Source organism: Aquarana catesbeiana, linkage group LG03, assembly GCF_042186555.1.
Source record: "Aquarana catesbeiana isolate 2022-GZ linkage group LG03, ASM4218655v1, whole genome shotgun sequence".
NCBI classification, from domain to species: Eukaryota; Metazoa; Chordata; class Amphibia; order Anura; family Ranidae; genus Aquarana; species Aquarana catesbeiana.
Window position 1 is genome coordinate 572,634,390 of NC_133326.1, and position 24,717 is coordinate 572,659,106.

At 42.7% G+C, this 24,717-nt stretch overlaps 1 protein-coding gene across 2 annotated transcripts in view; it reads right to left on the reverse strand.

Annotated features, from left to right (window-relative positions):
* The window catches only part of ATXN10 (ataxin 10), a 162,022-nt gene that overhangs the window by 16,839 nt on the left and 120,466 nt on the right, over positions 1-24,717 (reverse strand). For both annotated transcript variants that reach the window (XM_073621911.1, XM_073621910.1), the window contains one exon: positions 13,865-13,928. In XM_073621911.1, coding sequence (XP_073478012.1) covers positions 13,865-13,928 — 64 coding nt within the window. The remainder of the gene's footprint in view (positions 1-13,864; positions 13,929-24,717) is intronic.

The following is a 24,717-nucleotide window of genomic DNA, read 5'->3' on the forward strand; positions in this document are numbered from 1 at the left end:
TGACAGCCCCCGGTGGCGACTTAGCAGCAGAATAGGCATGACAACATTTACTTTAAAGGAGAAAACCCACAAGAATTAGAAAAATCCCTTTGGAATCTCCCATACCTTATCCAGCTGCAGGGCTCTGTGGTAAACCAGACAGATCCAACCTTCACCACTCACAGTAGGCTCCATTAAAAAAACCTTCAGGGACCGGGGCCCCTTTTTAATCGGGGGATCCACACCCCTGGGCCTGTAAAGCACCCCACCAGGAATATGGCTGAAAAAACCGAAGCACTGGATCCCGGGGTCCAGCTCTCTAAAAAGAGAAGCGTTACAGGCAAAACCTTGTTTCTTCCGCCACAAGGCCCGGGTACCATTCAATTCGGCCTGAAAAGACACTTTGAATGGATCCGGTTGCATGGCTTGCCCCAGCAAGATTTCTCAAGTAGAGCTCAGCACAGCACATCTTTACTCGTGACCAACACCTAAGACACTGGTGAAAAAACTGAGGTACTCCCAGTAAGGGGAGGGGTTATATAGGGAATTGAACTTCCTGTCTAGGGTGTACCAGTGTCCATCACGTGAAGGTGCCATATAACCCATACAGTAATTCCTGTGGCTCTGTGTCCCGAGATGTACGATAAAGAAATACTCAAATAACGCAAAACTTACGCAAAATTACTGTTTTTGTTTCATCAGGCGCAAGAAATTACATTGTAAACGTTTTCTAGAAAGGCTTGCAAAAGAAATTCAACTAACAAGTCATTGAGGCAGAGAAACAAGCCACTTGATAGGTGAAAATGGAAAGCAAGCGAGTCCCAGGCTGTGAGAAGAGAATTAATTGAGAATAAACAGCTATTCCTCCCTAACACCACTCATCCCTTGTATCCGAACACACATCCATCTCTCACTGTTGTCATAAAAAAAAAAAAAAAGAAGAAAGAAAGGTTTCTTGGCTTTTGGCACACTTAGAGCAAATCTGGTTGATGATCGTTGATGGACCAAAACCCTCGCCCATTGTTACGTGTGACTCCCCACAAATAGATCTGCAAGTGGAGAACAAACGGTGTACACGGAGTCCTCTCCGCTAGGACACTTCACGTTCCTGAAGTCCCACAACAAGTGGATTACAACAAGTTTAGCTTTGAGATTATAGACTGGACTGTATTCAGCAGAGACTCTACACTCTACAAAAGGAGTGAATGCTTTTTGTGTTGCCTGCCTAGGCCTTATCTGTTCACATGAATTAAAAAAGGCCGAAGGGATGAAGTCTAAGAATGGAACCCGTAACTAATACTGATCAACAATTCAACAGGGTAGCCTCTCAAGTTCACAAAAGAGAGGGACAGAGGACCCCCAGCTAGCTGGGATACACAGTATTTAGAGGAGAACTCTGCATTACTAATGAGTTAATATGTACCAAGAATAAGTATTCTAAAGCAACATTTTAGGAAATTAGCTGACACTTAAAAAGCATACAAAATCACATTCTAGGAGGGTAAGTTATAAGTAGAACTGGCCGCTGTGTACCTGTTCTTGAATTACAGTGGCACTATGTTTCATAAACATTTATTAGGTAAAAAAATAAATAAAACACAGTTTCACTTTTTTAGCCTTTGTTGTATCTCAGTGCTAATGATCTCCTGCAGTTTCTTTGCATTTACTACTGCAGTTACACCCCATAGGACTTCTCACTGCAGGTCTCCAAATGGTGACAATTTGCCAATGCCTGTGCAATGCGTATAGCCATGGTCACCTGTAGTCTTCTTTGGAAGAGTGAGTGAGTGACAACCGGGGGGGTGAAATAATTGGGAGACAAGGAAAGAAAGAGTGTTGCCAGAAAGTGCCTGAACAAGGACCTTCATAGTGGGATGACCTATTATTTTAATGAAAGCTGCAGAGTAAAAAAACGCTGAACATTGCTTTTGAAGTTACATTAACAACATAATAATAATAACATAAGCAGCACTGATATGCAACAAAGGATATTAAAAAAAAAAAAAAGACAACTGCTTATGATACACATTCACTGGCAAACTGCACCGATCAGCCATAACTTTATAGAGGCTGACAGGTTAAAAGAACAACACTGATTATCTTGTTACAATGGCATCTGAAAGTGGGTGGGATATATTAGGAAGCAAGTAAACATGCTGTCCCTGAAGTTGATCTGTTAAAAACAGAAAAAATGGGCATCGCAGTTAGTTGCGTATGGGTCTGCGCAGCGGTGGGCCTGTGTCCACAGCCAGAAGCGCCTACAATGGGCAAGTGAGTATCAGAATCGGACCACATAGCAAGATGGTCTGGTCTGTTGAATCACATTTTCTTTTACATCATGGGGAAGAGATATCACCAGGATGCAGAATGAGAATAGGGCAAGTGTGAGGCAGTGAGATGCTTTGAGCAATATTCTGCTGGGAAACCTTGTGTTCTGCCATTCATGTGAATTTTACGGAGTTCCAGCTGGACCCATCTTTATTAAAAGTCCGCAGCTACAAAAAGTGTAGCTTCTGACTTTTAATAAACACACACTCACCTGTCCCACGATCCAGCGATGTGGCCACCCGAAGCATCCATTCTCTCCCCCGCCTGTCCGCAGCGCTGGCATTGCAAGTGTTGGCACCTGGCTGTGACAGCTTGCGGCTTCACAGTCAGCTGCAAGTCGCGCTGCGTGTCCTGAATGACCGGGCAATCTTCTGGGACCTGTGACGTGTTCTGGGTACCTGTCAAAACTAGGTACCCGCTCCCTGCCCTCCCCCCCACAAAAAATAAAACGGCAAATGTGGCATGTCAGGGGGTCAGGATACCTTAAAGCGGAAGTTCCACTCTTGGGTGGAACTCCGCTTTAACACTTACCACCCAAACACTGTTGCCGACCAAGTACACCCCTTCACAGAAACGGTATTCCCTGGTGGCAGTGGCCTCTTTCAGCAGGATAATGCACCCTGCCATACTGCAAAAACACAAGTTGGAGGTACTGCCTTGGCCTCCAAATTCTCCAGATCTCAATCCAAATCGAGCATCTTTGGGGTGTGCTGGAAAAACAAGCCTGATCCATGGAGGCCCCACCTCACAACTTACAGTACTTTTAGGATCTGCTACTTACGGTTTGATGCCAGATACCACAGTATAGATTCAGTGGTCTAGTGGCGTCTATGCCTCCATGAATCAGGGCTGTTTTGGTGACATAAGGGGGACCTACTCAATAATAGGTGAATGTTCATAAAGTTATGCCTGATCTGTGTAAAAGTTATTTAGTCAGGGTTTACATCTATTTTAGAACACAAAGACTTCTCAGAAACACAGGTTTTGTTTTTTCCATTTAACAGTCTGTGAAAGCATTCACGTGTCTCTAAAGTGGCACAGAAGTGACTTGCCCTGCACTTCATAAAAAACCTGGGTAAACGGCTACGGCACAAATGACTAAAAGACAACATAAATATTCCTTATGACAGAGGATCGGGAGATCCAGAGAGAGAGCAGAGCCCATTCTATGGTTTTGTCTTATAATAAAGTCAATTTGAGGATGAAAACAATGTTTAATGAATAGCTAACCAGAACTGTACATTGAGGACTTCCAGCCCATGCTGTGGTTCAGTTTGAAAGTCATTTGGTGGCCTCAAAGAATAGAGTGAACGGCCAGCCACATCACACACATACCAGACATAATCTGGCAAAAGCGAGAGGTTTGTATTTTCGGTATGGCCAAAGCAGAGACTGTAATTTAACAATGTGTTGAATGCTTTCTGTTGAGGGTTCTTAAAAATGTTATTGCTACTCCATAAAGAGAGCAGGTGCCTCTTACCTGAGGTTACTATAATAAATAGTTTTTTAGAAAGAGCGAATTTCCATGGTGTGTGCTCAAAAATAAAAAAAGCACAAGTTGGAAAACCAAACACAAAATATTTCGCGAGGGGTGCTGTGGTGCTCCTCCAAAGAGGAAGGGCCTCATAATTCATATATTAGCCTTAGGACACATGGCTTTGGATGGGGGTAAGGTACTCTGGTCCACCTAACTCAAGCCTTCCAGACCCCAGTCCTTAGGGAACAGCTGAACCTGATCCTCCAAGTACTTGGAAGGAGAAATCCTCATTGTGAGAGGAAAAAGACCTGAAGGCTACAGATCCTCTCCTCCCAACCTTTGGACATGCCCAAAGAACATGTGCCCTCTGTTTTTGTTGACTTAAGCTAGGTTCCCCCAGCCCTCATGGTAAATCGCAGCATTTTATCATGTGGGCAACTGTCAGTGTCAGATCTGGCTGAAATTTGAGCGATGTGCATATTCATGAACCGAACTGCTTACTTTTGTCCTGAAACTTTATCTGAAGTGTCACATAGGGACACTGCATGTATATCTCCACACAGCAGCACAGCTTGTTGTGCTGCAATGCAGCGACAAGCAGTGACATCCAGTGCAGAAAAATGCAGACATGCTGCATTTTTCAGCACTGCAGATCACACCATCATGTTCCAGCGGGACCTGTGTTTATCCAATCCCGAAAAGCACTGGTCACCACACAGTATAAACAAGCCCTAAAATGTGCTTTTGTGCAGAAAGAAGTACTGTGGTTGGTGCTGTACAGCATCTATGACATGCCAGGCCTTATGAAGTGTTAAAAAAAGAAAGGGTGCCATAACCCAATGCAACTGTCTCACAGTGTACCAAAGCCACATTAATTCTTTAGCACCCCTGGGATGCCAACCCACTGGGCAGAAGCACCATGGGTTCTCTGCCTTCCCAGCCGCTGACCACCCCAGGTAAAACCACATCCTTATCAGGAAGTACACAGATCCTTGATCAGTATTCCCCTTCTCCCATGTTTCTTGGTGGTTATTATGGCTTCCACCCTTTCTGGAGAGAAATCCATTGAAACCCCATCATACCAGTCCTGTACTCCCTGCCATAAGGTAGGAAGAACAGTAGGTTTCTGGTGCTGGACACCAATCATAACTGACACATCACTTGATCTTAGGCGAAGACCTGGGAAGAAGCATTTATTGTAAAGAGCTAAAGGTTGTTTTGTAGGTAGGCCCCAAGACACAATGGGCTTCAGTTGCTAAAGGAGAATTGTAGTCATGGCAGAAAATGCCATTAAACTCATTCAAAATATCATGGAACATTGTATTTTTGTTCTTTAAAGCTAAACGCTGGGCAGAAAAAAATGTAAATATATAATATATATCTTTAAAAGCCACCAAGCATACAAATCCATTGTGTGCACCAACTTCATGTGCACACCCAGATTTTACCTTGCAAAAGTAGTAGAGGTATCTTTACTGTGCTGTATATAACCTGTGCAGAAAGCAAAGCTGTGGGTGCGGTTCCAAACTCAACCCACTACAGCCTGCCTGTAGAACACTACAGAAGGGGGCGGAGACAAGACCAGCCACACTGCACAAGAGAGCAGCACTGACTGGTCTTTTTTTTTTTTTTTTAACAGGAAGCTCCTGCACAGAGCAAAAGTTTCACACTGGATTACTGCACAGATCTGGAAGAAATACACAAAGCACACTAAGAGGCAAGTAAGAATACCCCTTGAATTTAGACAATATTTGCTTATGCTGGAGTTCAGCTTTAAGTGTGGGCTGCAAAAGAAGCGGTATTGAATGATACGAATCAGTACATGGCAAGGGTGTAGGTTTTTAGTATAACACTGGATAAATGGAAGGAGAAGCCAATATTTATAGAATAACGCCCGATTCAGCCCAAAAAAAGCAAAAAACATTTGCAAGACCAAACTGTAAATAGGTGCAAATATATCGTAGTGAAAACGTTTGTGCCAGCTGAGCTCTAAGTCCTCAATTTGCAAATGAGCTACTCAGAAAACCTGCCAACTTGAAAAATTAGGTGTCAGCAAGCAAGGCGTGGCTTTTTTCTGACATTAGGAAGGAAGCTTGTAATGTGAATTCCGGCATTATATACTTTGTATGTGCAGAGCACCCTCTAGTGGCTACAGTGGAGATTCAAATCTCTAGGGAAGCAGGGGATGCCAGAGTTATTTTTGTGAGAAAATATAACTAAGTTATGGTGTGGGTTAACGGTATCCAAAAAGCCTCCCACTAAATCAGTTCATAGCAAAGTAAAACCTTCTTGAAAAGAATAAGGTATCTACATGTCTCCCTTCCATAACAAATGCAAACACTAAGATGTACAGTATATTCCTCATTTTAGAATAATGCATAGAACCATGCAAATCCTTCCTTTTTGCTTGTGGACTAACTGTACATCCAGAAACACTAGTTTAGAAAGTACAGAGCCATGCATTACAAACTGAATACAGCCGTTTCAGGCTTGCTGGTCATCATCAGTGCAGTGCTTTGACACCATAGCTTTATAAAAAGTAGGGCTTCGGAAGCAACAAGAAAGTATACCCAGACAGGTTATGGTTTTGTGGCTTAAAAGGAATCAAGTCTCAGCCACAAAAACAGACCTGACAGGCTCTAGTAGTGGAGTTTCAGCTCAGCAGGCTGTCACCACAAGCATCCACTAGTAGATTCGCCATAAATAAAGAACCACCTGGACAGTGGGTGAGATCTCCCTGCTGAGGTCCCAAACAGCACTGAAGCTCCAGACATATTTAAAGCCTGATCTATTACTATGAAATATGAAAATAATATGTTTTGGTTGGAACATTTCTTTAAATACAATTGTAAAAATAACTTTTCACATGTTCAGGATGAATTCAGGATACGGCTCTCGAAAGTACCAAGCAGGAGTTAATGAGCAGTGCTGCAGATGTCATCTCCCGCTAAGTTGAATGACCCATCCTACATTTTTTTTTTTTTTTACAGTGTGGTGACAGAAATGATACATATTAGGCTTCGGTACACCTCTGATGTGGTATACCATAGTGATGTAGAGCATGCAGATGTGGTGACCAGACCACCCAAAAGGGAGGCCAGACTAACCTCTGTGTGGGCATCACACAGATGCAAGATATCTATATGTTGTATAACACATACAGTATGTAGGTCACAGATTTACAGCGTAAGCTTGCAAATTAAATAGGCCAACAAACTAAAGAGGTCCCCACGCTGGTCTTAGAAGGTGACCGCTCTATGTGGTTACTGCTTCAACCAAGAACTTCTATGGCTTCTGGAAGATGGGCTGATCAGACAGAATAATCTATTCAAGAAAGTGAGTCTGTCACTAGACTGGAACCAAAAATGTTAAATGCCAACTCCTCTCTAAACCAAAATTTCAGTTCTGCAAGACTGTTGGCATACCAGATATTGGATCTTCTAATTCTCTTAGAGACTCCTGTGGCCAGATGAGTGTACAAGAATTCCCCAGTCTACAAAACTGCAAAGCTAGATTCTCCATCATGCAGAACATACACAAAATCAGGCAATCCATATGCAAGACAACAGTGTAATGGAAGAGAAATAGCACTGCTAAGTTTGGCTTCAGAGTCAGTCAGTTGTGCATTATATGGTCAAAAGAACCCCTCCAAATGTCAGGTGTCTCAAATAAAGGATGCCTTTAATGCTACAGGTTACAAAGGCATTTTAGACAAACTTGTCACTTCAACTTGTCTGGGGAAGACCCTTATTTGTTTGAGCACGATTGTACCCCTGTGTACAAGGCGAGCTACATAGAGACATGGTCGGATGCCTTTGGTGTGGAAGAAATTTGGAGTCCTGCACAGAGCCCTGACCTCAACTCTACTGAACACCAACCAGTGGGATGAAATGAAAGTCCAATTGTGAGTCAGGTCTTCCTATCCAACAACAAGGCACCAGACCTCAAAAATGAGCATACATTTGCTCAGGCATGCTCCAAAATCCAAAAAGGAGTTATAGCAAAGAGAGGGTCAATGTTTCTGTCTGAAAGATCAGAAGAACTTACAATCTGAACAGGTGGTACAGAACAGCGTATAATTACAGTGATTAAAAAAAAAAAATCTATATTCCTTCAAGAATGAGGATACCCCAGGCAGAGCACCATGAAACTATCCTTTTCAATATGCAGAAATACAACACGACTCTTTAATCATTATTGCACACATACATTTAAAACCTTTACCCAGCATGCCAATGTCAACTCATGCAAAAGTGACACACTGCATATCGCTATGCATTCAATTTTATGATATTCAGAGTTAAAGCGTTATTAAACTTAAAACCAAACATGTAATATATTGCAGTGTAAGGGAATATTTAATTTCAACGTTAGTCATATAATGAAGTATTCCCTTAGAGCAGCTTACCAATTCTGGTGAGGGAAAAAAGTATTTGATCCCCTGCTGATTTTGTACGTTTGGCCACTGACAAAAATGTAGGGTTGCACCGATACCACTTTTTTAAGACTGAGTACCAATACGTTATTTTAATGTCATGCGACAGTGGCACATGTGTCAGTAGTTTTTTTTTTCCTCTTTCTTACAATTACATGTTTTACAATGTATTTTTCTTTACTATTTTTTTTACAATTTTATATTTTTCTGTTTTGGGGGGAGGAGAGAGAGAGAGGAGGTGTCAGTGGTTTTTTTTTTGTTTTTTTTGTTTTTTTTTTTTGTTTGTTTGTTTTTTTACAATTTAACTTTGAAATATTTATAACAATTTTTTATTTATTTTTTTTCAGCCCTGTTGGGCTTTGGGGAGATATCAGGGGTCTGTTTTCCCTTTGAGACAGGGAAAGGGACAGAGGGCACAGATTCCACAGTCCCTTTCTCTGCAGCCTCAGCTACACTGAAAATGAATGAACAGGAGACAGAGGCTCCTCTCCATTCATAAACTGAAGCATTGTTACGATATTTCAGTTATGATGAATGGACAGAGGCACTGATCACTGACTGTTCATTTGGAAAAGGAAGGAGCCGGTAAATGACAGATTTACCGGCTCCTTCCTCCGCTATCCATCCTGAAAGATCCGGGGCAGGGGGAGACCGGTGGAGGAGCCGGGGAGGACACAGGGGGGATCCGGAGGAGAACAGGGGAACGGAAGGAGGACATGGGGGGGGGGGGGGGGCAGAGGGGTAGTCAGAGAGCCGGGAAAGATGCAGGGCGAGCCAAAGGAGGACACGGGAAGACCACCCACGGGAGGGGGAGGAGGAGAACAGGCTGTCAGAAAAGCTATACAGGGAGATCAGCGCTTGTAAATCCCCCCACCGCCGCACTAATCACCCTTGAGGCTGCCTAGGTATCCGGTCAAGCATCGGAGCATTTGCACAAGTACTCGTGCAAATGCTCGGTATAGGCACCGATATTAGTATCGGTGTAACCCTACAAAAATGATCAGTCTGCTCTATAATTTTAATGGTAGGTTTATTTTAACACTGAGAGACAGATTAACAGAAAAACACATTTCAAAAAAGTTATAAATTGATTTGCATTTTAACAAGTGAAATAAGTATTTGATCCCCTATCAGTCAGCAAGATTTTTAGCTCCCAGGTGTCTTCTATACAGGTAACGAGCTGAAATTAGGAGCACTCCCTAATGCCTCATACACACGATCGGAAAATTGGATGACAGATCGTGCGTTTTTTTTTTTTTGTATGCTAGTCATATATCGAATCTGAAGTACTAAAGTAATGAAAATTCTCGTACGACAGAATAAAAAATTCGGAAGTGATGTCATGTGTTGTAGTGCATTTGTATTGTATTTTCGGACAACAACTGTACTGATTAAACGAAAATTGTACGATCTGGTATCGTACAAGAACATTTTTTGTGTTTGTCCAATCAGAAATATCGGATGGACTGTCGTGATTGGCTCTTAAAAGTTCTGTACCAATGATCCGATTATCGTATGATCGCGTCGAAAGTGGTATTTTTCGTTCGATTTTCGGATCATGTGTACGGACCATTAGGGTACGTTCACACTGAATACGGGTGTGAAATCGTGCAAGTTCAGCAAAACGTGCACAATTTCAAACCCGCATTTCAGTGCGAGTTCGGGGGGGGATTTGAAAGACTTCTGTGCGGGTTCATGCACAGAGGTCTACTGAAATCGCCCCGAAGTCCCCAAAAGTAGTGCAGGAACTACTTTTGGAAAATCAGTGCGTTGCCGCAAAGTTGGCGTCGTACCGATTGGGACAGTGCCGTTGCCAGCAGTAGGTTGAGATTTGACGTTTTCCAATTCCAATCTCTCCACCATGGCTAAGACCAAAGAGCTGTCCAAGGATGTCAGGGACAAGATTGTAGACCTATACAAGGCTGGAATGGGTTACAAGACCATCGCCAAGCAGCTTGGTGAGAGGGTGACAACAGTTGGTGCAATTATTCGCAAATAGAAGAAACACATAATAACTGTCAATCTCCCTCAGTCTGGGGCTCCATGCAAGACCTCACCTTGTGGAGTTTCAATGATCATGAAAATGGTGAGGAATCAGCCCAGAATTACATGGGAGAATCTTGTCAATGATCTCAAGGCAGCTGGGATCATAGTCACCAAGAAAACACACTACATAGTGAAGGACTGAAATCCCGCAGCACCCGCAAGGTCCCCCCTGCTCAAGAAAGCACATGTACAGGCCCGTCTGAAGTTTGCTAATGAACATCTGAGTGATTCAGAGAAGAACTGGGTAAGAGTGTTGTGGTCAGATGAGACCAAAATCGAGCTCTTTGGCATTAACTAATTTTGCAGTGTTTGGAGGACTAATGCTGCCTATAACTCCAAGAACACCATACCCGCCGTCCTACACAAAGGTGTTAACATTATGTTTTGGGGTTGTTTTCCTGCTAAGGGGACAGGACAACTTCACCGCATCAAAGGGACAATGGACAGGGGCATGTAACGTCAAATCTTGAGTGAGAACCTCCTTCCCTCAGCCTGGGCATTGAAAATGGGTCTGGGATGGGTTTTCCAGCATGACAATGACCCAAAACACACAGCCAAGGCAACAAAGGAGTGGCTCAAGAAGAAGCACATTAAGGTCCTGGAGTGCCCTAGCCAGTCTGCAGAACTTAATCCCATAGAAAATACATGGAGGGAACTGAAGGTTCGAGGTACCAAACGTCAGCCTCAAAACCTTAATGACTTGGAGACGATCTCCAAAGAGGAGTGGGAGAAAATCCCTCCTCAGTTGTGTGCAAACCTGGTGGCCAACTACAAGAAACGTTTGACCTCTGTGATTGCCAACAAGGGTTTTGCCACCAAGTACTAAGTCATGTTTTGTGAAGGGGTCAAATACTTCTTTCACTTGTTAAAATGCAAATCAATTTATGACTTTTTTTAAATGCGTTTTTCTGGATTTTTTTTGTTGTTTATCTGTCTCTCACTGTTAAAATAAACCTACTATTAAAATTATAGACTGATCATTTCTCAGTGGGCAAATGTACAAAATCAGCAGGGAATCAAATACTTTTTTCCCTCGCTGTAAATGCAGTGGCTGCATTCAAGTTTTCTTCATGCTTTTTTCCCTTTATTTTCTACTGGTGATACAGCCAGTAACATACGTCCTGTCTTAGGGTGTCTCCAATCTGGACGGAGGAACAACAGAGACACCTTTGGACAGCCGTATTGTCAATCTGGGGAGACGGTAGTGTTAGATGGACATGACTAATGAAATAAAGCGAATTCCAGCTAACACTTTTTAAACTGTTACCGCAACAGTTATTTTTTTCCTTTTGGGATAAAGGTTTTACATGAATTAACAAATTCTAACCATTGTAAGGACCCCTGTCAGTAGTAAATGGTTTGTCTTAACCAGCTAACTGCCAATTTGCTGGACAGCTTGGTCCGTTAAAGGAAGTTGAAAAATAATGGACTTACTGGCAAGCGCACCCAGTTAAAATAAAGGAAAAAATATCTGAAAAAAAGAAAAACCACATCTAAGGATTGGTAAGCTGTAATATAATCCATTTTAGTTTTTTAGAATAATACCGATTTAACTCCTTATTTTGTATTTTGAACAGCATAGTGGCATGCCCCTTTGTTTGGTGTATCTCCATTCTAGAGAAAACATAGAATTGTTAATAATGAGGAGTAAAAACCCAACAGAGGTTTAAATAAAGAAACAAAGATTGCCCACACCTTGCTGTTTCCGCATTTCCCCATCAGCATATTTACAGTGACTGGGTAGAGCTTAGAGTCCTTATTTGCTAGAGTCGCTACCTTGGGATTAGGTGTTCCCAGAATATCAGGTCACTTAAATGGGCCCAGTATGAAGTAATCCTTTAACATAACATATAGTAGAATAACAGTACAGAATCAAGAATCAGAATATTGTAGGGATTCCCATCTTGAAAAATAAATATATATATATTCTGAACATTTTTTTACTCTTTTCTTTCATAACAAGCTTTTCCTGCTTTGCTCTGCAATCTTAGTGCCAAAACAGACAGCAGAAATAAATTGGGTCCTTATATTGTCTTTCCTGGCATGGCAGAAAAACAAAATGCCATTGTTGTAAAGCAGAGCAACTGGATTCGGGTTTGCTTTGTTCAGAGGTTTTCCTAGGCCACAATTATATGGGCAGCTGCCAGACAGAAGTATGCTAGAGCTACCTCTCACAGCCTTTTCGGGAGTTTCAGAGGGGGGGGGGATTATGGAAGAGAGCATCAGGAAATATGTAAATTCGTCATTTATGTCTAGTATGTAAACAACAGGACTTGATGATTGCCTCTGCAGTTACTGCTTGTAATAAACAGCCAAATTCAGAAGCAAGTAAAATTTGAGCCAGCCTCTGCAGCTCTGTAAACAGTTGAGATCCCATCTAGCAGTAGCTCCTCCCTCAACTATAAAATGCACTGATTATAAACTTGGCCCCAGCTGCACAGAACATATATCTCAAATCTTCAGTGTAGGTACTTTTACAGCTCAAATGAGGCAACAAAGGGCACACAGCTTGATATTATTAAATATAAAAAAAAAAATTAATAAATGGATTTTATCATGACATAGTAACATTGGTCATTACACGTTCTCGGATTCCTGCTTTTTGGGAACACAAAATTGTTTTACTGCGGCTTCTCATACTGCAAGTCTATGGAGATGGTCAACCCAATAATACCAAGACTCCCTGTGTGCTGATGTGTTATATAAACTGTTGTAAGCCCTGGTTCACATCAGTGAGGCTTTGAAGTCACACTACTTTAGTACGACTTCAAAGCTGATTTCATATGTGGAATACTGACATCTGTGCGACTTCATTTAACAGAGGTCAATGCAAGTCGCACTGAAATTGCACAGAAGTAGTGCAGGAACCTTTTTCTACATCACAGCAATTTGAATGGTTCCATTGCCACAAATGGGGTGCGACTTGTCATGCGAGTCTGAACTGTCAAGTCACATGACAAGTCGCACTGGTGCGAACCAGGGCTAAGGGCTCATTCACACAATGTGCAGTGACCTGCATTCGTTTTCTATGTGCCCTATTCACACCACAGCGCTGTGAAGAGGTGGGTTGCAGTGAACTGCTAAAATAATGTAGACATGCTGCATTTTTTCACACCGCACATCATGTTAGTGCATCTCCCCACATCATAGCCTTGCTGCGGTACATAGAGATTAATTGTCAATTTAGGACATCTCTGCTACACAATGGATGCCAGCCCACATGCTAAAAATAATCATTAATGGAGGTGAATTTCTTCATTCATCCACCCATCCTCCTTTCATAGATTGTTTTTCATTCATAGAAGCTATATTACAGCTTCTATGAATAGGGAAGGTTGGGGGACAGAAAGAGCGGACATAGTCGGCACTGTTGATGACTGCATATGACAGATCCCTTGGCTCTACTAACCACCACGGCACCAGAAAACTATAACGAGAGGGAAGGGGGTTTGGTCGGAGAATGGAAGATTTCAACAAAATCCGCAGCCAGCAGTACAATGGACACATCACATTGACTGTAAGTAATCTCCCTTGTGCTGATTAAAAAAAACAAACACAAATTTAAAAAAGTCATCCTATACACGCTCTGGAAAGGATACAGGGGTTGTTGTCATCTATACTGCAGTTATCCAGAATAAGTGGAATACCATCCAACTCATAGATCTGTAAAAAAAATAAATACAATACAATAAAACACAACAGAGCATGTTAATAACGTAAACCATAGAAATCTTTTAGTTTATGTAAAATGAAAGGATTGGAGGGAAAAGCCACAGGGGATCAGTCCAGGTATAATTTTTGTCAAAACAACAGAGGGGTCTAAGGACAACAGAGCAAACACCTCTTCAGGTCAGTCCACCACTCCAATGTCCCTATGGCAGCCTGGGTGCAGGTTCAGCTAGTACCGTAACTGAAAAAGAGAGTAGGCATGGATAACTGCACACCATAAAAAGGATAAAACTCCTTTATTAAATCAATGAAAACCCTTGGACAATAACACAACTACACAGAGGAACCACGTTGATGCATTTCATGTCCACAGACACTTAATCAGAATGTTATGAAAAAGTGCCTGTAGATGTGAAACGTGTCAACCTGGTTCCACTGTGTAGCTGTGCTGTTTTCCAATAAATGTAATCAATTTATTTAGGAAGTTGGAGTTTTATTCTTCTATGGTGTGTGGTTATCCATCCCTATTTTTATCAGAGGGGGTCTATGAAACTGACACCCAAGTGCTCAGTGAGGGGAACTCTGAGAGCTGATTGGAGGGGAAGGGATACACCCCTCTCCCCACAGCACAAAGGAAGAGAGTTGAGGCTGTCAATCTGCTGGCGGTCCCTCCCCTGTCACCTTTTTTCTCTTGGTGTCAGGAAAATTTGTCAGAAAATATTTATGCTGATAGCAGAGGAAGGAAGCAGCAGACAGACATGACAATCAGTGCTCTGGATTGAGACAAGTACACACTATAGAGGAATATGCTTTGTTCATATTTCACGTCTGAGGTTTACAAACACTTTAGGTAATTGAAGTATGCATTCACCTGTTTGGTTAGGGATCTACTTTAAAGTATATGTAAACCCTAACTGAATGACATATATTTTTCTAAAGCACTGTGCATCAAACAATTTACATTTTGGTTTAAAATACCCCCCCCCCCCCACACTTCGTTCCATTTCAGCTCTGCTGATCTCCCACATTTTCTTTGCAGCCACTTCCTATCTGTATACATTCCAGCAATGTCTGCAGGTCTGGTTTCCTGTTGGTGACAACAGTGGAACATAACAACCTGATTTGATAGCAAAATGGCTGCTTGTAGTCTGTGTAACAGTTACAAAGGAGGAACACAATTGCGAGGCAGGGACAAAGCGCTGTCACCCTATAACAGGAAGTGCCTAAGCAAGGATCTTCATGGCAGAATCACCATAAATGCTTTTGACCACTTGCCGACCGCCGCATGCCGATTTACGTTGGCAGAATGGCATGGGCAGGCTTAAAGGGCGTACCCCTACTTCCCTTTGAAATTGCCACCTAGAGGGCGCTCGCTGCGGGAGCGCGCCCGCGGGTCCCACGAACTCGCTGTTTGCCGGTGGCCCGCGATTGCGGCGAGGGGAGGCAGAACAGGGAGATGCCTATGCAAACAAAGCATTTCCCTGTTCTGCCTAGCATCTCGTCATTGGGAGCAGTGATCTGTCATGTTCCAGTAAGCCCACCCCCCTACAGTTAGAACACATCCAGGGAATACACTTAACCCCTTCCCTGCCAGTGTCATTTATACAGTAATCAGTGGATATTTGTAGCTCTGATCGCTGTATAAATGTCAATGGTCCCAAAAATAGTGTCAAAAGTGTCTGATCTGTCCACCATAATGTCGCAGTCCTGATAAAAATCGCAGATCGTCGCCATTACTAGTAAAATAAAATTGATAATAAAAATGCCATAAATCTATCCCCTATTTTGTAGACGCTATAACTTTTGCGCAAACCAATTAATATACATTTATTGCGATTTTTTTACCAAAAATATGTAGAAAAATACATCGGCCTAAACTGTGGAAGAAATTTTTTTTTTATATATATATTTTTTGTGGATATTTATTATGACAAAAAGTAAAAAAATAATGATTTTTTTTTCAAAATTGTCGGCCTTTTTTTGTTCATAGCGCAAAAAATAAAAACCGCAGAGGTGATCAAATACCACCAAAAGAAAGCTCTATTTGTGCAATTGTCAGCTAAAGCGACGCAGTGCCGAATCGCAAAAAATGCTCTGGTCAGGAAGGGGGTAAATCCTTCCACTGAACTGGTTAATGAAAGCTGCAGACTTGAAATGATGCAAATTGTTTTTGAAGTTTCAAAAACCTGTTAAAAAATATAGATAATATGAGATTGGGTTTAGATCTACCCCGATGCCTATTACCTTTCTATGAACAAACAATCAAGTTCAGCTAGAATAAACACAGTACACCCAGATAGTGGTAGGCACCATAGCTCATGATGAGTCAATGAGACATCTTTTGGTGTCACTGAACACCCAGCAATCTAAGGCCGCCCCCTGCACAGTGACACACTGCAGAGCTGCTTGAATCACATTTACCTTTGGAAGGCTTGGAAGTGACTTTCAAGTGTTATCCAAATACCTGAATAAAAGACTGCCACCCTACCAAAAATGTGAAGTGCTGTTGGGTGGGGGGCTATATGAAGAAAGGCACCTCCGCCCTATGTTCTGCTAGCGAACAATCCTGGCCTTGTCGAAGGCGCTTGAAGTGCTACACATCTTTTCAATTAGCTGGGAGATTGTGCACACCAATTACGGCACTATTGGCCTTTCAAGACTCTTTAACAATTGAGCAAAGGAACACTCCCTGGATTAAAATATCAACATTGGTTCACTCTAAGGTCAGGGCGGGTATAAAACATTTTTTTCAGGAATTTTTCTTGGAAGTAAAGCACAGCAGTCTATAAATCTTAGGATGTCAGGGCTATATCAAAAACAAAAAAACAAAAAACATATTCAGGGCATCTGTACAATTCACCATGTTTTATCCCTTTTAAAATGATGCAAGTACAGAAAATAACCTGTTGTGTTCCTAACTTCCTGTAGTAGGATGCCAACACATTGCCTTTGCTGCACTGAAATCTGAAAAGTGTTGACAGCACTGCTGAAATACAGAACTACGCATATCCCCCACAACTCTCTGTCCCACTCAACATACATCCATTGATCTCTTTACCAGCAAAGCAGGGCTGCTTTCTTGACTCTCAAAAGCCTGCCCACTAGGGATGAGCTTTGAGTTCGAGTCGAACTCATGTTCGACTCGAACATCAGCTGTTCGCAAGTTCGCCGAACAGCGAACAATTTGGGGTGTTCGTGGCAAATTCGAATGCCGCGGAATACCCTTTAAAAGTCTATGGTAGAAATCAAAAGTGCTAATTTTAAAGGCTTATATTCATGGTATTGTCATAAAAAGTGTTTGGGGACCTGGGTAAATGCAAAAAAAAGTTTTAAAAACGGCCGTTTTTTCGGGAGCAGTGATTTTAATAATGCTTAAAGTGAAACAATAAAAGTGTAATATCCCTTTAAATTTCTTACCTGGGGTTGTCTATAGTATGCCTGTAAAGGGGCGCATGTTTCCCGTGGTTAGAACAGTCTGACAGCAAAATTACATTTCAAAGGAAAAAAAGTCATTTAAGACTACTCGTGGCTATTAATGCATTGCTGGTATGACAATACACATAGAAGTTCATTGATAAAAACGGCATGGGAATTCCCCACAGGGGATCCCCGAACCAAAATTAAAAAAAAAAAAAAAAATGACGTGGGGGGTCCCCCTAAATTCCATACCAGGCCCTTCAGGTCTGGTATGGATATTAAGGGGAACCGCGGCCAAAAAAAAAAAAAACGGCGTGGGACCCCCCCAAAAATCCATACCAGACCCTTATCCGAGCACGCAACCTGGCAGGCCGCAGGAAAGAGAGGGGGGACGAGAGAGTGGCCCCCCCTCCTGAACCGTACCAGGCCACATGCCCTCAACATTGGGAGGGTGCTTTGGGGTAGCCCCCCAAAACACCTTGTCCCCATGTTGATGAGTACAAGGGCCTCATCCCCACAACCCTGGCCGGTGGTTGTGGGGGTCTGCGGGTGGGGGGCTTATCAGAATCTGGAAGCCCCCTTTACCCCCCTTTAACAAGGGGACCCCCAGATCCCGGCCCCTCCCCCCTGTGCAAAATGGTAAGGGGGTATGTACCCCTACCATTTCGACTAAAAAACTGTCAAAAATTTTAAAAATGACAAGAGACAGTTTTTGACAATTCCTTTATTTAAATGCTTCTTCTTTCTTCTATCTTCCTTCGGTTTCTTCCTCCATCATCTTCTTCTGGTTCTTCTTTCGGTGTTCTCGTCCAGCATCTCCTCCGCGGCATCTTCTTCCCTTCTTCTCCTCGGGCCGCTCCGCATCCATGAGGGCATAGAGGGAGGCTCCCGCTCTTCTCTTCATCTTCTTCTCTTCTTCATCTTCTTCTCCGGGCCGCTCCGCATCCATGGTGGCATGGAGGGAGGCTCCCGCTGTGTGACGCTTCTCCTCTTCTGACGGTTCTTATATAAAGGGGGGGCGGGGCCACCTGGTGAACCCGCCCCCCTCTGACGCACATGACGGGACTTCCTGTGGCGTCACGGGGAATGCCACAGGGAAGTCCCCGTCAAGTCACCATGCGTCGGGGGGGTGGGGTCACCAGGTGACCCTGCCCCTCCCGTTATTTAAGAACCGTCAGAAGAGGAGACGCGTTAAACAGCGGGAGCCTCCCTCCATGCCACCATGGATGCGGAGCGGCCCGGAGAAGAAGATGAAGAAGAGAAGATGAAGAAGAGAAGAAGATGAAGAAGAGAAGAGCGGGAGCCTCCCTCTATGCCATCATGGATGCGGAGCGGCACGAGGAGAAGGGAAGCAGACGCCACGGAGGAGATGCTGGACGAGAACACCGGAGGAAGAACCAGAAGAGCCAGAAGAAGAAGATGGAGGAAGAAACCGAAGGAAGATAGAAGACAGAAGAAAGAAGAAACATTTAAATAAAGGAATTGTCAAAAAACTGTCTCGTCATTTTTAACATTTTTGACAGTTTTTTTTAGTGAAATGGTAGGGGTACTTTTGTACCCCCTTACCATTTCACACAGGGGGGGAGGGCCGAGATCTGGGGGTCCCCTTGTTAAAGGGGGCTTCCAGATTCCGATAAGCCCCCCGCCCGCAGACCCCCACAACCACCAGCCAGGGTTGTGGGGATGAGGCCCTTGTCCTCATCAACATGGGGACAAGGTGTTTTGGGGGGCTACCCCAAAGCACCCTCCCAATGTTGAGGGCATGTGGCCTGGTACGGTTCAGGAGGGGGGGGGCACTCTCTCGTCCCCCCCTCTATTCCTGCGGCCTGCCAGGTTGCGTGTTCGGATAAGGGTCTGGTATGGATTTTTGGTGGGACCCCACGCCGTTTTTTTTTTTTTGGTGCGGGGTTCCCCTTAAAATCCATACCAGACCTGAAGGGTCTGGTATGGAATTTAGGGGGACCCCCCACGTCATTTTTTTTTTTAATTTTGGTTCGGGGGTCCCCTGTAGGGAATTCCCATGCCGTTTGTATCAATTAACTTCTATGTGTATTGTCAGACCGGCAATGCATTAATAGCACTTTTTTTCCTTTGAAATGTCATTTTCCTGTCAGACTGTTCTAAACACGGGAAACATGCGCCCATTTACAGGCATACTATAGACACCCCCCAGGTACGAAATTTAAAGGGATATTACACTTTTATTGTTTCACTTTAAGCATTATTAAAATCACTGCTCCCGAAAAAATGGCCGTTTTTAAAACTTTTTTTTTGCATTGATCCATGTCCCCTGGGGCAGGACTCAGGTCCCCAAACACTTTTTATGACAATAACTTGCATATAAGCCTTTAAAATTAGCACTTTTGATTATTCATCTTCGTGTCCCATAGACTTTAACGGTGTTCGCACAAATTTTTTGCCTGTTCGCATGTTCTGGTGCGAACCGAACAGGGGGGGTGTTCGGCTCATCCCTACTGCCCACACAGTATGTGTAGCAAAAGTCCTCGTGGCAGATGTAGTTCTGGGGGAACGCCTAGGTGAACAGGAACTGAGCTGAGGAACTTGCTACAGAAACAAGGTAAATGGGTAAAAACCTGGGTAATGCTAAAGTTTCACAAATACTAGTGTAGGGATCTGCTGCTCTCCACTGTTTGTATTTGTAATAGCTCTGCTCTTAATATGACAGAGCTGTTTAGCAGCCATTTAGCAGAAATGGTGGGAGAACATACATATCCTGTCCATGGGAGAGCTAGTGCTGAACCCAGACCAGAATACAGAGATGACTAGGCAAGTGCTCCTATGTTTAATAGTTTACTATTCGTGTGTGTGTGTATAATATATATATCTATCTATCTACAGTGGGATCGAAAGTTTGGGCACCCCAGGTAAAAATGTGTATTAATGTGCATAACAAAGCCAAGGAAAGATGGAAAAATCTCCAAATGGCATCAAATTACAGATTAGACATTCTTATAATATGTCAAAAAAGTTAGATTTCCATCATTTACACTTTCAAAATTACAGAAAACAAAAAAATGGCATCTGCAAAAGTTTGGGCACCCTGCAGAGTTAATATCTTTTACTGCCCCCTTTGGCAAGCATCACAGCTTGTAAACGCTTTTTGTAGCCAGCCAAGAGTCTTTCAATTCTTGTTTGAGGTATCTTTGCCCATTCTTCCTTACAAAAGTCTTCAAGTTCTTTGAGATTTCTGGGCTGTCTGTCACGCACTGCTCTTTTAAGGTCTATCCATAGATTTTCAATAATGTTGAGGTCAGGAGATTGTGAAGGCCATGGCAAAACCTTCAGTTTACACCTCTTGATGTAATCCCCCGTGGATTTTGAGGTGTGTTTAGGATCATTATCCATTTGTAGAAGCCATCCTCTCTTTAACTTCAGCTTTTTCACAGATGGCATCAAGTTACCATCCAAAATTTGCTGAAATTTTATTGAATCCATTTTTCCTTCTACTCGTGAAATGTTCCCTGTGCCACTGGCTGCTATACAACCCCAAAGCATGATTGATCCACCCCCATGCTTAACAGTTGGACAGAGGTTCTTTTCATTAAATTCTGTGCCCTTTCTTCTCCAAATGTACCTTTGCTCATTCCGGCGAAAAAGTTCTATTTTAACCTCATCGGTCCACAGAACTTGTTTCCAAAATGCCTCAGGCTTGTCTATATGTTCATTTGCAAAGTTCAAACGCTGATTTTTGTGGTGAGGACGTAGAAGAGGTTTTCTTCTGATGACTCTTCCATGAAGACCATATTTGTACAAGTATCTCTTTATAGTGGAATAGTGTACCACAACTCCAGTGTCTGCCAGATCTTTCTGGAGGGATCGTGCAGTCAAACGTGGTTTTGAATTGCTTTTCTCACAATCCTCCGAGCTGTTCTGTCTGATATTTTTCTTGGTCTTCCAGATCTTGCTTTAACTTCCACTGTTCCTGATGACTGCCATTTCTTAATTACATTCCGAACAGAGGATATTGACATCTGAAAACGCTTTGCTATCTTCTTATAGCCTTTCTCCAGCTTTGTGAGCGTCAACTATTTTCAGTTTCAATTTTCTAGACAACTGCTTAGAAGAACCCATGGTGCTGATTGTTGGGGCAAGGTCAGATGAGTCTGGCCATTTAAAACCTTTGAGATTGACATCACCTGGTCTTCCCAGACGATGATTGAGAACAATCCATGACACTGGCAGGTCTCAGCTTTGTAAAGGGGGCAGTGCATGCTATAAATTCTGCAGGGTGTCTAAACTTTTGCAGATGCCATTTTTTTGTTTTCTGTAATTTTGAAAGTGTAAATGATGGAAATAAAATCTAACTTTTTTTGACATATTATAAGAATGTCTAATCTGTAATTTGATGCCATTTGGAGATTTTGCCATCTTTCCTTGGCTTTGTTATGCACATTAATACACATTTTTACCTTGGGTGGCCAAACTTTCGATCCCCCACTGTGTATATACATACACACACACACACACACACACACACACAGCATCTCACAAAAGTGAGTACACCCCTCACATTTTTGTAAATATTTTATTCTATCTTTTCATGTGACAACGCTGAAGAAATGACATTTTGCTACAATGTAAAAGTAGTGAGTGCACAGCTTGTATAACAGTGTAAATTTGCTGTCCCCTCAAAATAATTAAACACACAGCCATAAATGTCTAAACCACTGGCAACAAAAGTGAGTACACCCCTAAGTCAAAATGTCCAAATTGGGCCCAAAGTGTCAATAGTTTGTGTGGCCACCATTATTTTCCAGCACTGCCTTAACTCTCTTGGGCATGGAGTTCACCAGAGCTTCACAGGTTGCCACTGGACTCCTCTTCCACTCCTCCATGATGACATCCTGGAGCTGGTGCATGTTAGAGACTTTGCACTCCTCCACCTTCCGTTTGAGGATGCCCCACAGATGCTCAATAGGGTTTAGGTCTGGAGACATGCTTAGCCAGTCCATCACCTTTGTCAGTGGTCATCTTGGAGGTGTGTTTAGGGTCGTTATGTTGGAATACTGCCCTGCGGCCCGGTCTCCGAAGTGAGGGTATCATGCTCTGCTTCAGTATGTCACAGTACATGTTGGCATTCATGGTTTCCTCAATGAACTGTAGCTCCCCAGTGCTGGCAGCACTCATGCAGCCCCAGATCATGATACTCCACCACCATGCTTGACTGTAGGCAAGACACACTTGTCTTTTGTACTCCTCACCTGGTTGCCACCACACACGTTCGACACCATCTGAACCAAACAAGTTTATCTTGGTCTCATCAAATAACAGGACAATAAATCCATGTCCTTAGTCTGCTTGTGTTCAAACTGTTTGAGGGTTTTTTTGTGCATCATCTTTAGAAGAGGCTTCCTTCTGGGACGACAGCCATGCAGACAAATTTGATGCAGTGTGCGCCGTATGGTCTGAGCATTGACAGGCTGACCCCCACGCCTTCAACCTCTGCAGCAATGCTGGCAGCACTCATACGTCTATTTACCAAAGACAACCTTTGGATATGACGCTGAGCACGTGCACTCAAATTCTTTGGTCGACCATGGCGAGGCCTGTTGCGAGTTGAACCTGTCCTGTTAAACCGCTGTATGGTCTTGGCCACCATGCTTCAGCTCAGTTTCAGGATCTTGGCAATTTTCTTTTAGCCTAGGGCCAGTGATGGCAAACCCTGGAACCCCAGATGTTTTGAAACTACATTTCCCAGGATGCTCATGCACTCTGCAGTGTAGTTAGATGGGCGTCGTGGGAAATGTAGTTCCAAAACATCTTGGGAGCCAAGGTTCACCATCACTGGCCTAGCCCATTCTTATGTAGAGCAACAATTCTTTTTTTCAGATCCTCAGAGAGTTCTTTGCCATGAGGTGCCATGTTGAACTTCAGGTGACCAGTGTGAGAGAGAGAGCGATAACACCAAATTTAACACACCTGCTCCCTATTCACACCTGAAAGCTTGTAACACTAATGAGTCACATGACACTGGGGAGGGAAAATGGCTAATTGGGCACAATTTGGACATTTTCACTTAGGGGTGTACTCACTTTTGTTGCCAGCGGTTTAGACATTAATGGCTGTGCGTTGTGTTATTTTGAGGGGACAGAAAATTTACACTGTTATACAAGCTGTAGACTCACAACTTTACCTTGTAGCAAAGTGTAATTTCTTTAGTGTTTTCACATGAAAAGATATAATAAAGTATTTACAAAAATGTGAGGGGTGTACTCACTTTTGTGAGATACTGTATATTATTTATACACACACACACTGTATATATATATATATATATATATATATATATATATATATATATATATATATATATATATATATATATATATCACACACACACACATCTATATAAATATATACAGTTTACTGTATATATTTAAAGATTGGTGACAGGAGCATCACTATCCTTTTGTTATCTCACATGCACAGTGCCAGATAGCTAGGTGTGTAGAGGTCATCTTCCAGTATATTGGTAGGTAGAACCGGTTTATTGCAAAAAAAGAGTTTATATGCAGCTACTGTTATTTTAGTTAATCCTGTCCCTTCTGGTCTGGAATTTCTTAGCTACTTTTGGGGTTAGGTTAGAGCCAACTTTTGCATACAAAGGCAGTGTCTGATAGTCAGTTTCTGCTGGAGAGAAGCTATGTTCCAGGCTGGTTGGACAACAGTTGGAGGATCTCCCTATCATTGCTGATCTTGCCTACAGGTTTCTGAGACCAGGACAGACACCACATCGTGATCATATTCAAGGGCCCCTGCAATTGGGCTTTGCTGCAACATTTATCTGGAGGCATCTTGATTATTAACTTTATTTACCCCAGCATATGTGCACAATTCCACCAGGACTCTTGGCCTCTATTCTGATGATACAAGTTGGATGTGTGTACCGTTATTAATATTTTCTTAAAAAAGCTTGTATGATTTCACTACTGGTGTGCATCTATTCAAATACGGTTAAAGTTATATGCTGGTTGCAATAGTCCCTCTGCTTCTAATTACTTTGAATAGACTACAGGTTAATTTCCCAGGAGGGGAACCCCCCCCCCCCCCTGTTCACAGAGGCCCTGTCCTGGGTGGAGGCATTTCCAAAATTTATTATTAATCCCACTTCTTCCAAAAGCAAAAGTTCGGACTCTAATATTTTCCTACAGGTTTAGTGTAATTTCCTGTTTGGGGACTATTTCTCAATCCTCCCCTCCCCAAAGAGGACTACACTAGATATTTTAGGTTTCAGTAGATGGCACTAAGCAGGATCACCAGGATGCCCACATTTTGCACAAAGAGGTAGACTGGAGTGGAGGGCTGGATTTGTAAAATACAAGGAAAGAATAAAAAAAAAAAAACA